This window comes from Sylvia atricapilla, chromosome 13, assembly GCF_009819655.1.
Source record: "Sylvia atricapilla isolate bSylAtr1 chromosome 13, bSylAtr1.pri, whole genome shotgun sequence".
NCBI lineage: Eukaryota > Metazoa > Chordata > Aves > Passeriformes > Sylviidae > Sylvia > Sylvia atricapilla.
This window is the reverse complement of record NC_089152.1, coordinates 2705717-2718392: the sequence shown is the minus strand read 5'-3', so window position 1 is coordinate 2718392 and position 12676 is coordinate 2705717. Positions and strand designations below refer to the sequence as shown.

At 45.3% G+C, this 12676-nt stretch overlaps 1 protein-coding gene across 2 annotated transcripts; it reads right to left on the bottom strand.

The window, feature by feature from the left end:
• Positions 1 to 5339, bottom strand: PARP16 (poly(ADP-ribose) polymerase family member 16). 2 transcript variants are annotated; one of them, XM_066328221.1, is made up of 6 exons: positions 5085 to 5339; positions 4061 to 4198; positions 3074 to 3280; positions 1827 to 1998; positions 1326 to 1467; positions 1 to 715 (listed from the first exon to the last, which is right to left on the bottom strand). In XM_066328221.1, exons 1-6 carry the CDS (start codon positions 5274 to 5276, stop codon positions 571 to 573), a joined length of 996 nt encoding a protein of 331 aa, XP_066184318.1. In that variant the 5' UTR covers positions 5277 to 5339; the 3' UTR covers positions 1 to 570. The 2 variants fall into 2 exon arrangements, with proteins under 2 accessions (XP_066184318.1, XP_066184319.1); XM_066328222.1 differs by lacking the exon at positions 5085 to 5339 and adding an exon at positions 5000 to 5062.
• Positions 5340 to 12676: the final 7337 nt, after the last annotated feature.

The window sequence follows — 12676 nt, the reverse complement described above, 5'->3', positions numbered from 1 at the left end:
TTTAAGTTCTTCCATTTGGTGGTTCTTTTATTTCTTGTTGGTTTTTTTTTTCCTTACAATCATTATGCTCAAATATAAAAATTCCTGGCCAAAGTTAGATTTAAAAGTAATTCCATCTGCATTGATACATGCCAAATATCACTAGAATCCGTTTCTGAAAACACACTGATAAGACTCCCAACAGGTTGCTTTGCCTGACATCCAGAAAAATCACCCTTTCCAACTTGTGCAAACATACTTCAGCTTGACAGAAAATAAGTTACACCTGAGTGTTTCCACGCTTAGTTTTCATTAATCTTAAATAACCTTTTTTCCATGGACCCTTAACGATTGACTCATGCTAAGCTGCACCACTGTGATCCTTTTCAGCTGTACTAGGCATCCTCATGCATCCCAGGAACACAGAAATAAGAATAAATGCAGAGATACCATGAGGATTAATATACTGGTGACAGAACTGGAAAGCTCCAGGCATCTTTATTTCCAGAGCTCTGGATTAGATGCAGTGCACTGCAGATCAGCTATTCTTAAGGCACGTGGTGAAATTAACAGTTTGTCATCTTAGGTGGTTCATATCTCAGAGTCAAACATTCTGTGCCAGTAGTAGATGAAGGTTGGTGAGTTGCTGGCCCCTATCACCATCAGCAACAGCAGGTACAGCATCATCATTATGGCAAAACGGTGGGTGTAGAACCAGGAAGATTCATTAGAAGGCCTGAAAAGGGAAAAGGAAATGAATTCTGTCAGAGATGCACAAATACCTTGGCAGAAAGTATCTCAGATTTCATTATTATAAGCAAATCAAATAAGAACAAAAAGTTGTTCCACAATCCCTATAACTAACAAACCCTGATTTTCACCACATCCCTTTCCCTTAAGTCACCATGCACAATCCTGTCTTTTCTCTCCATGTTCACACCTTTCCCTGTTGTCTGGAGCTGTAGCTGCCTGGCCTGTAGACATGTGTTGAGTAGCTGAGTGAACGCTGCCACTTATGATAGATAAGGGCAGGGATAAAACTGAGGCAGTTTTAAGAGATGCACTCACCAGATGTCCACTCTTGGATTCCTGCCACAAACAGATAATTAGACCTCTCAAAGACTCTAAATGCTGGTAAAAAAGCAAATTTAGCTGAGCCTGGGAATGTCAAAGAGCAAGACAGAGGCAACATGATGGTTTAAGACTTACTTCCATAGGAAATGGGCTACAAACAAATTCTGGCAGCGCAGTATATCTTTCTTGGCTGTTTTCTGTTGATTTTCAACAATGAGTGTGTTTATGTGGCTGTTGTAGCAGCTCATCCCCCTAGACAGCTGAATTCTTACCTCCTATGCTGCTTCTGTGAATACACTAGCAAGTATTTAACTCGTAAAAGCTGATTGTTTGTGACAACGAAGTATTTCTGTGGTACGTCTCCCCCTTCGCTGTTTTTCACTCTGGCTCTTTTTCTGTCAATTTCCTCTGAATCTGAATTGGGAAGAGAAAAGTAAAAAAAAAAAAAAAGCAGAACTTCAAGTAACGGTAAAAAAAGTAAACAACCAACACCCCCATACACACCCCCCAGAAGAATGGGAATGAGATAACCAAAGATCTAGTCCTGGTATTCCCCTGAATTTCTCAGCATCCAAGAATAGAATGAGAAGTTTGCTTGAGGCTATACCACTCCTAGTCATCCTTGGTATGGATGACATTATGGCCCAGACCAGGGCGACAAGGAGGTAAGTCCCCCATCCAGTGCTCCAAGAGCCACTGATATTAACAGGGAAAGAAAAACAACATGAAGGACAGATGTAATGACTACACAGTTATTACTGTAATAGACTCACCTTTCTTTTTCACCTGACACTTTACATCTGGGTGGTCAATGATCTCACAAACAGCCACACAGCTGAGGATAGAGCCCAGTGCACTTCGCTGCCAGCCGAGGCCGTGAGGGCTGTACAGCAGAGCCAGGCTCAGGTCACTGGTCAGATAGGTGCCTTCACCAAACAGGGATGTCTGAAACAGAGAAGAAATCTAGCCTAAAATCATGTACTGCAAACCTCAAACAACACACAAGTGTTCTTTCCTTTCAGACTGGCAGTTCTGCTCCTGAAGGTAAATTACGAAAGGCCTTTCTGACCCATGTTGGGTCTGGTCCATGCACTGTTTTTGTCCTGGCACAACTGCCTTGGGGTGGGGCTGCTACCCTCTCACATCCCTCAAATTAGCTGCTTGGCAGAGCACTTAGTGTGGACAGATTCATGCTTTCCCGGATCTGGAGTTAGTTTGCCAGCATGAGTATTTTACATCAACATGACTGCACTGCTCTTAAAAGGCATTTCGTCGATTTATTGAAACTGTCATCATTCAAATAATCCAAACTCCCTAAACAAGGCAAGGCTTTACTTCATTTAAATCCATGCTTTACTAGAAAAAATGAAAATATTTTTCAATTTGCCACACTGGCTAAAATTATTACTCCAGTAAGTCCATTGTACCTGGTAAACCATTACTTATCAAGAATGTGAGGAAAAAACATAGTCCAGGTTGACTGGAATGTCAAGCAGGTGCTGTATCAAAGCTGCCTCACAGCTGACACAAAAAGCCAGGAGTCTCAAAGCCCTTCCACTGAAATCAGAAGAGGTGCAAATCCTATGGGATGTCTCCCTAAACCAGACCATTTTAAGAAGGCTCCACTGGTGAGTAGCACCTGAAACTTTGCTGATCTAAACATAAGGCCAGGCAGAAAATCTCCACTATACTCCTCCTCTGTAGACAGGCACTTCCCAGCTGCAGGCTGTCAAGACAGGCCAGGATTTTCAGAGGAATTACACTTCCTTATAAAAAAGCAGAGGACAGTCATAATTTGTCACGCTGGTGAAAAAGGTTTCATGCCACTACCACTTTTTACCCTCAGGCTGCACTAGAAAATCCGACACAGCCATCCACAAAGGCCTACACTGAAATGAGAACAGCAGAACAAGATCATCAGCACATTTCATACCCCGAAAGGAATCTGGTCCTATTTTTAAAAAGCGTCCCCAGCTGCAAAGTGAGCAAGGGAAGATGGTGTCAGTGGCAGGAGCCTCACCCTGTTCAAGTGGCAGTGCAGGCCGTGGTGCAGGATGGAATGGAAGTTCTCCAAGCGGCTCCCGTGGAAGGCGTAGATAAGGTCCCGCTCTCCCTTGGTCTCAGCAAACTTGGTGTTCATCTGATCACAGTACACGATCTCAAAGAGGTAGTCTGGAGCAGGAACCGCAGCCCCAGACATCCCTGTGAGATCCTGGATCTTCTCGTACTTAAAAACAGGGAGGAATATCAATGTTGGTTTATGTGGTTAGATTACTCACTGGAAATTTTGCTTCCCGTCCCTTCATACTGTGTAATATATTCTGATTACGCTTTTTTGAGTTAGAATTCAACACTATCAAAATTCAGAAGGAGTAAGTGCACAGTAAAAATCCTGCCAGTTTCTTGCTATCAAAGTTAGATCCTAAATCTTCTCTCCAGAAAAAAACCCAAACCTGAATTGTAATTATTGAATTAATTTATGATGCATGGACAGTATCGCAATTCTACTTTGGCTACAAGAAAATATATTCATCAGCTGATCTTGCAAGAGAAAAAAACCATGAAAACAGAAGTTGTTTTCATCTTGCTGCTAATCTCTACAACTATTTTGATCCCTGTTACAGAAGTGCCTCAGTGGCTCTGAACCTTTCCCTTTTTGGGGCAGAAGACAAGAATTGTCTTTCTCAGTGACAAGCAGGACCCAACCCACGACACCCAAATTGGACTCCCCCAGACTAAACCATGTTATGTTAACTGCAGTAACCAACTACAGTCACTGCCCATCATCAACTACTGACAGTGGTCTAGTTCTACTTCTTCCAACCAGTGTTCCTGAAAATTTTGCTTAAAAACTTGCCTCTCTATATACAGAGAAGAATGGATTTACGTTAAACTGTCAAGCTCTCACAATAACCAACTTAATTCTGGCAGGAGGAAATATTCTCTGAAGTGCAAGTTTGCCTTAAAAACCAAATTCTAATTAAAATTTTCAGAATTCAAAACTTACCTCCTGTTTCTTAGTACTTTGTATCATGAAGACTTTAGATGATAGAATCCAACTAAACAGGTCCCAGGTCCTTTTATCTGTATTTGGAACAGACTCCAGAATCTCTTTCAGGCTTGGTAGAGCCTTGGTATCTGCAAGCTAACAACAGAGGCATTTAGCACAAGCTGCTTAGTGCCATTGCGATTAAACAGGGACCTCTAGTGAAAACAAAACAATATTTCACCCAAACAAACTGAAAAACAGGTTCTGTTTTGAGACATAAACACTTGTATTCAGTTTGCGGGGAAGTTTGTCAATTGCTCTGAACGCAAACAACAGGCAAGTTGTAAACAGTGATATTTACCAACAGTGTCTGTAGGGTTTGTTACAGGAACAATGAGATGCAGCACTGGGAGAAAACCAGCTGTCACAGGCAGTATATACAGCGGGCCTGACATAAGGGTGGTGTTCAGGCCACGTAACATGCAAATCCTTCACTACGAATTTGAATTTAACGTCGGCAAGCTCTCATAACACTTCACAGGATATTAGGAACATAAAGGCTGGAAAACACGTCTGAGATTACTGAGTCCAACCATTAACCTAACTGCCAAACCCAGCACTAAACCATGACCCCAAGTGCCACACCTACGCGTTTTCTGAACACCTCCAGGGATGGTGATGGCACCAGTTTCTTGGGCAGCCTATGCTAATCCCTAACCATCCTTTCAGGGTAGAAATGTTCCAGAATACTCAATCTTGAGCAGCTTGAGGCCGCTTCCTCTTGTCCTGTCGGCTCTTACCTGTTACCTATTGCATGTTACTTCATGTGCCCACACCGGATCTGGGTGTTTCCCAGCGTGGGTTTATCGGCCAAAATCCCAAATACTCTTCTAAACCCGGATTTCTTGACTGGATAAACCCTTCATCCTGCTTTATCCGTGCCCCTGCTGCCCTCACCTGTGCGGGCAGCCCGTGCTCCCCCATTTCGGGGCAGGTTCCCTGGCACCGCGGGCAGCTCCCCGGGGCCGGCCCCGGCACTCACCAGCCCCTCGAAGTCCTTGGTGTCGCCGCTGGCGTAGCGGCCCGGAAAGGGCCTCAGCGCCGAGTCGCGCTTGTAGCTCTGCAGCGCGGCGGCGAACAGGCTGCACCGCAGGTCTGCGGCCAGCGGGTCTCGCCGCGCCGCCTCCCTGGCGCCCGGGGCCGCCTCGCCGGGGCCGGGGCCCGGCGCTGACATGCCCGGAGGGGGCCGCCGAGCGCCGGCCGCTCCGACAAGGCGGCAGCGACCGTCCCGCCGGCGTCGCCCGGCCGCGGCGTGGCCCCGCCGCCCCGCCCCGGCCCGCGGTCGTCTCCGCCCGCCCAGCGCCGCTCCGGAGCTGCCGGTCCGTGCGCCGCCGGCAGCGGGGCTGGCCGCCGTTTGTGCCCGTTACGTGGAGACCGGGAGGAGGGACGGAGGTCTGGGGGAATGGCGCCCGCGCCTCGGGTAGAGACCGGGAGACGGTTACAGAGGGGCAGCGGCATCTTCCCCTCAGGCAGAGACCAGGAGAGGGTTCAGGGGGCAGAGGCATCTTCCCCTCAGGCAGAGACCAAGGAGAGGGTTCAGGGGGCAGCGGCATCTTCCCCTCAGGCAGAGACCAGGAGAGGGTTCAGGGGGCAGAGGCATCTTCCCCTCAGGCAGAGACCAGGAGAGGGTTCAGGGGACGGCAGCATCTTCCCCTCAGGCAGAGACCAGGGGAGGGTTCAGGGGACAGCGGCATCTTCCCCTCAGGCAGAGACCAGGAGAAGGTTCGTGGGGAGTAGTGCCTTCCCCTCAGGCAGAAACCAGGAGAAGGTTGGTGGGGAGTAGTGCCTTCCCCTCAGGCAGAGATCGGAAGAGGGGTACGAAAGGGAATGGCACCTTTGCCTCAGGTAATGACCTGAAGAAGAGTATGAGGAGAGAATGGTGCTTTCCCCTCAGGATGAGACTGTGGGAGAGGTGAGAGTGGGAAAATGACGCCATCCTCACAGGTGTTGATCGAGAGAGGGGTAGAGCGGGCCACGGCATCTTCCCCTCAGGGGGAGGCCTGAGAGGGGTACAGACAGCAATGGCACCTTGCCCTCAGCTAAAGATTGGGAAGAGGAGTACAGGGGAAAATGGCATCGCCCTCACAGGTAGAGACTGGGAGAGGGGTGTGAGGGAATGGTGTTTTGTCTTCAGGTGGAAACTGTGAGAGGCCTGCAGGATACAACAGCATCATTTTCTTAGGTAGTGACCTGGAGAGGGTAAAGGGGGCAATTGCATCTTTCTCTCAGAGACTGAAAGACGTTATGGGTCAGGGGGGAAAAATGTCACCTTCACCTCAGGTATAGACAAGTCAGGCCCATGGCCCATGGGACAGAGAGGACATGGAGAGGGACCCTAGCTCTTTGTACCCGCAGTGCAAGCACACTGGGACCCGAAGGCAGGGGACAGTGAGGGGACAGTGACAGTGTGCTGGGGTGTTAGTTGCACCATGGCCATGTCAGATGGCTTGTGGCCCATCCTCTGTGAGCATTGGGAGGGTCCCAGGTCTCTGCCCTGAACTGCTTGGGCATGGCAGGTGCAAACTCCCACCTTGGGCATTGCATTTGTGTGAAACAGCAGATTAACCAGAAGGGTCTTCCAAGGAGACTGCTTTTTGTGACAAATTTGGTTTTATGTAGCTCTAATTTTTACATACTTTAAGTCAAAAATTTGTAGATGTCATTACTCCTAAACAATTCCCTTTATCATCCAAATTTGTAGTCTTGAGGAAGAATCCAGGTTTGTTTACCTCTGCAGGCTGGCATTGCAGAATTAAGGGAGAGGAATTCACTTTTTAGTTGAACCTCTTCATCAGGATGCATTCCCTATGTTGCTTGAGATTGAGGTTCAGTGTTCCTCCCTGGAATGCTGATATGGTGTTACTGCTGTGAAGCATCTTTCCAGTCCCAAAGTGTCTTAGAAATCCCCGTCATCAATGTGGAAGTCTCCTCAGCCCAAATACTGTTGGTGTCCTAAGTAAAATTTTGGAAATATATAGCAATATTGGATTGTCTTTTAACATCTTTCTTGGTTTCTTCATTCAGGAGGGATGTTGCACATATCCATGAAGTAACTGATACAGGCATGCAGATGCTCAGAAAAATGCTAAGGTCAGTTGTGAATACCTGTTACTGGGCTCTCATCTCATAGCTGAATCTCCAGAGATAGCTGGAGCTGCAATTTGCAGCCTTTCTGAACAGGAACACCAGCTGTGTTACATCTTGTCTAAGGGCAAACTGGTATCAAAGCAAAAAAAAAAAAACAGGGACCTTAATTCCCAAGTACGGAATTCCTATTCTTAATCATCCACTTGAATGGCTTGAAGTTTTTTAATAATTCTGACTACATTTATAATGATAAGATTTCAAAATTTTGGATAGAACCAGGTAGATTATAGCCTGTGCACAGTTGCCTTCAATTGTAAGGTATTTCACAATGATATATGTAATTGAATTGAGTTGTAGATTTGTTTACTTGCTTTTTAGTAGCTTATCCAAAAAAGTGGCTTTCCATAACAGCTGCATCAAAAAGGCTGTGATAGGAAACCTCTAGGACTGGACAAATACTTGCTTGGGTCTGAAATATTTAATTGCAACATGTAGACAAAATTATTTTAAGATGCCTTTTGTTTATGTTACCCAATTTAGTAGCTACCTGTACATGTTTTTATCTTTAAAACATTGTCCAGTCTATGAGGTCTGTGCTATTTTTCAACTTTCTTGCTCCAGATGGTCTCCCACATTCCAGCAGCATGGATAGGTGCCTTAAGAAGAGAACTAGCACCACACAAAGCCTTTTTTCAGGAAATTACCCTGGTTTGAAATGCAGCTGGAGTGATTCCTTTCCCTATTTCTATGTCCTTGAGAGGATGTATTTTAGTTTATCTGATGTGGTGCCTTATTCTGCTGTAAATATCTGATATCTCTGACAGGCTGTTAGCGTCATCATTCAGCGATCCAGCTCAGGACATGTTTATTATCTCCCATGATATTAAATTGTTCTGTGTGATCCTTTTGAAAAATCGGTCCTTGGCTGTCTAATTGGTTGATTTCATTCACTAATAAATCATTAGATGTAATAATTTTTGGTGCCTGTTAAAGAAGATTAGAAAACAGAGATGTCTCTTTCAATGCATTTGGGTGGAATTTTACATTGCTATTTTGAGCTTTTGAACAGATAAAATTCCAGTGCCCTCGTTTAAGATACCAATTACTGTGTTAGAAGAAAGAGGGGGGAGTATTGCTGTTGATATCTGTGGAACAGGTAAAGACACTCCACATAGCAAAAGGTGTGTCTCTTGTTTGGGAATTTCTGCATGCTGTATCTTGTTACCTCACAACGTGCCTGTGGCTGTGGTTTTGGGACAGAGCATGGGGTTGAGAGCAGGACATGCAGGGCACTGCCAGCTGGGGCCTTGCTGTTGGCAGTGGGGTGTCCTGGCATCTGATTAAAGAGTGGGAATAGGCAATAGTCTCTGAGGAGAAGCTGGGAGAGAAAGACAGTGTGGTGAAATGGGAATGGAAAGCTGGAGGGGAAAGGTTTTCCTTGGAACCACATCAGTTCTGTTGGCTTCCTGCGCCACCACTTTTTATATTACTCTAAGAGAGTCAAAATGCAGTGAAAGACCTTCTGTGGCCTTGTTATGGTTTAAAGAAATTAACACAAAATAGATCTGAGACATCACTGGCACTGTAATAGTTAATGGAGATTCTGAGAGCATTGATCCAAAACTGATGCCTACCTCTGGGATTCCAAATGGATGGTGCTTCCATTAGGGCAAGCTCAGCTGTGTTTGGCAGTGACAGATACTGATGAGATAACAAGTTTGCTGTATTGATGCTGCCTGAGAGTGCTGCCTGCTCAAACTCATTTAACACTGGGCTAAACCCTGTTTCACAAAGCTGCCCCTAAGCCAGAGATGAAGTGCTGAAACTTTTGGGAGCTGTTTTAGGGGAAGTGCCCCTTGCTGTGCTGGTGATCCTGAACATCAACTGCTGTAGACTCAGGCCTGCAAAATGTGGGAGGATAAGCTTGGATAACCTCATCGTTCCTTTGGAGGGGAAGCACAATTCCCCTTAGGGTTAGCTACAGCAGATAAGGTTTTCCAGCCTGTGCCTTGCAGAAACCCCAAACCCAAACAAAGGTTTCTACTCAACCCTCTCCCGACAGCTCCAAGAGGCACAGTGTTGTCAAGGGTCTAGATTCAGGAGAAATGTGGAACGGCTGCTGGTTTAGCTTTGGTATTGCTGCTTTTTAATTAAGTGCTGTGAGTCTGTGCCGTGGGCTGGAGGCTGAAATTCAGAAGCATCTTTCCAGTTCTCTGGAAAACTACCTGATGAGCAATGCTTGAGCAATGTGTTGTGCACCTCAGCATTTCTTAGTGACTGCATCCCACATTCCAAGCTTTCTCCCACACCTTAGCACCCCTGCTTGGTGTGCTTCAATACCTGCATGCAAGCAAGACTATCTGGGACACTGGCAAGGAGATCTCCTCTGTTTTTTTGAGAAGGGCCCTTCAAACGTGTTTCTCTTTCCCCACTTTATTTTCCTAGATAGAAAAGCTATCCTTGGTGATTTGCTATGATTCTGTGCAGAGATGGTTGTGTAAAAGATACTGAAAGGGTCGTTGCCAGTGCAGGAGTTTGAATAACGTAACTCTGTGTCTTCTTATGAAATTGAAGATCTTATTATTAAACATAGACTGTAATAAAAATAGTTTCTGGTGTTGGCAGATGCATTTCAGCAAAGAAATGTGGCTTAAATGTCTTCATTTAATTCCAGTGTGTTTAAAATTGATCTCATGGACCGGAAAAGAAGGTTTTTTTCCCCTTAACTAGGGTCTGTGAAGGAAATTAATACAGAGAAGGGAAAATAGAAATACAATACCACACTCAGTGAAACAAATGCTTATGACTGAGGGCTTCGTTCTTTGCTAGCACCACTGGAACAGCCAGCTGTATAAGGTATGTTTTATTATAGAATTAACCTTGACCTAAGGTTCAAAGAGAAAGGTTAGTTTGAAATAAATCAGTAGTATGGTCAGGTCACTTCAAAGAGTCTAAAGCTGAGCTTGAAGATTGCATGCTGTTTATGTGTATCCAGTTGGAATAGAACATATGGTAAAGATAATAGGAGTAAACTATTTATCTCTTCCACCCGCCCCCACTTTGGATTTAACGCCTTTTTGTCCTTTGCATAGATCTGCTGCAGGGGATGTTTTTATCCTGAGATGTTTATTGAAAACAGAAATGTGGAATGAGCAACCTTTTAAAGTCAGCTGGGTAAAGCAGTTTTGCCTTTAACATTTTTCCAATTGCTCAGATTAAAGTAAACCATTTTGGAAGTAATCATGAATATGGTGGATCATATTTCTTTGTCACTTGTCTCAGTGAATTCAGTCTTAGGAAATTCAAAACAAAATGTGCTCAGTTCTGAATTACTGTTGTTCTGATCTAAAAGCAGGGTCACATTTAATTGTTACATGTGAATTACATGGATTTAAGAGCTTCCCAAGTACCAGATAATTCATGAGACATCCTAGTAAGCTCGGCATGAGTATCCCAGCTAGCTCAGGGAATGGGAACAGAGGATGGTTAGGCAGTTTATCCAAAGCCACTTGTAAACTGTAGCAAAACTCAGATTTGTCCTCATGGCTGCTTTAGACTCCCATCCTTTTTGATGGAGAGGACCAGAATCCCACCTGGGAATTCCTGAATGACAGTCTGCTGCTTTATCCAGAAGACCAGGCTTTGGTCCCAGTGTCCTTATTCTTTTGCTCTCCCTGCCATAAGGGAGGTACCAGGACTTGAAAGGCAGCGTGTCCACCAGTCCCTTGAGTCCAGGTTCAGCTTTGTGTAGGTCACTGTACAGGGGAAATAAAAGACCTCTTCACTTCTTCCAAACACACTGGATGCAACCTGGCCTATTGAAAGGTGTTTCTGTCCATGGCAGGGGGGTGGAACAGGATGATATTTAAGGGCCCTTCCAACCCAAACCATTCTCGGATGGAATGAAAGACAAGGCAGATGCAGTGAGGGGCTGGCAGTTGTCTTAGATGCAGAAGTTCTCCTTGTTGATTGTAGCACTGAATTGCTATAGTGTGAGGCCAGCACTCTAGTTTTGCAGTGCTTACTGGGAAGCAATGGGAAGTGCAGTGCTGCTGGATGCTGGTAAGCAGAGGGGATCCTCTGCTGGAATTAAAACCAGCTGCTGAGCCAAGACATGGTCACTCTCTAATAGCTTTGCTCCACAGATTGGTTTTTCCATAATGTGATACATGCAGTTTGCAGATAGTAGCACATTTTAAGATTTATGATTGCCTGACTTTTCCCATTAATAGGGAAATCTGATAATTGTCCATTTTAAAATGATTGCTGAACAATAGGAAGGAGTATGCTTGTTGAAAGTAAACATAAAAGCGAGCTGGATCTATGTTAGGGTGCTGAGCCTTTGATAGATTTTTCTCCTTACAGCAGTCTTTGATCTGCCACACCAGAAAATAAGCTCAGTGGGGGACTGGATATGGGATATAGAGCAGTTCACCTCTAGGTCACGGACTCCAATGCAGTCCAGGTCAGGAGTGAGGCTCTGGGTCAGTTCTGGCGGGAGCTGGGTGTGGCAGCACCCCCAATGTCTGTTCTGCACCTGTGTCATGGCACAGGGGGTGTGTGGGTCTGCAGGAACACCCCTGCAGCAAAGAGGGGACCTATTGCTTCTTCCCTACTTCCCAAATGAGAGCTCTGCAGCTTTGCCAAGGAGATAAATGATACGGGAATGCCCAGGGCAGCACAGGGGCTGCATCAGGATTTGGCTCTCAGCAATGTTCTTGCTGGAGAAAGCTGAGTACTCTGGCGTGGGTTGTGTGCAGGTTGTGCCCAGTCTTCAAAACCAGTCACTGTGTTCTCTGTCTTCTCAAAAAAGGCAACAGCTGTGCCTGTTAGTTATCAGTTAATCTAAACAAAAGGGAAGTTTGCAAAGTGGTCATATTAGCTGTGTAGTAAGAGACCTGTCCTTGTGCAGCAGTTGTCCTGATGACAGCAACATCTCCTTGCAAATAAAGGGCTGTTATCAGAGAAATATTTGAGCCCTAAGTCTCCTCACCTTTGAAGGACTGATTTCAGAGGAAAAGTTGTGCAGCTTTGTTTTGGAAGGAACTGGGTGCAAATGACTCCCATGTAGGAAGCACAGCACATGTAACAGGTCACAAATGAACTGATACTGTGGACTAGCATAAGGTTTTTGCCTATGGAATGTGAATTTCTGGCTATGAATCTTGATCTAAGCTGAGAAGAAACATAGGTGAGTTTAAACGTCAAAACTGAAATACCAGAATTTCTCACTGTTGGGGAAGTCACTTGGGTTTCTTTCTGATGGTTCCAAAAAGAGCAGAAACAAGGATTTTATTGCGCTTCAGCTGTGTCAGATGTGGGGAGCTGGTTCTGTTTTATTTTGTGCGAGAGACAACTGCCAAGATTTATCTTTGCAGGAAGGGAAACAGAAGTGAGAAAGGTCCAGAATCTCATGTAGTTCTGGCCAGAATTATCTTATCTGGTTATCTGAAGTTTGGCCAAACCTCACTCCACTCCAGAGTCTTA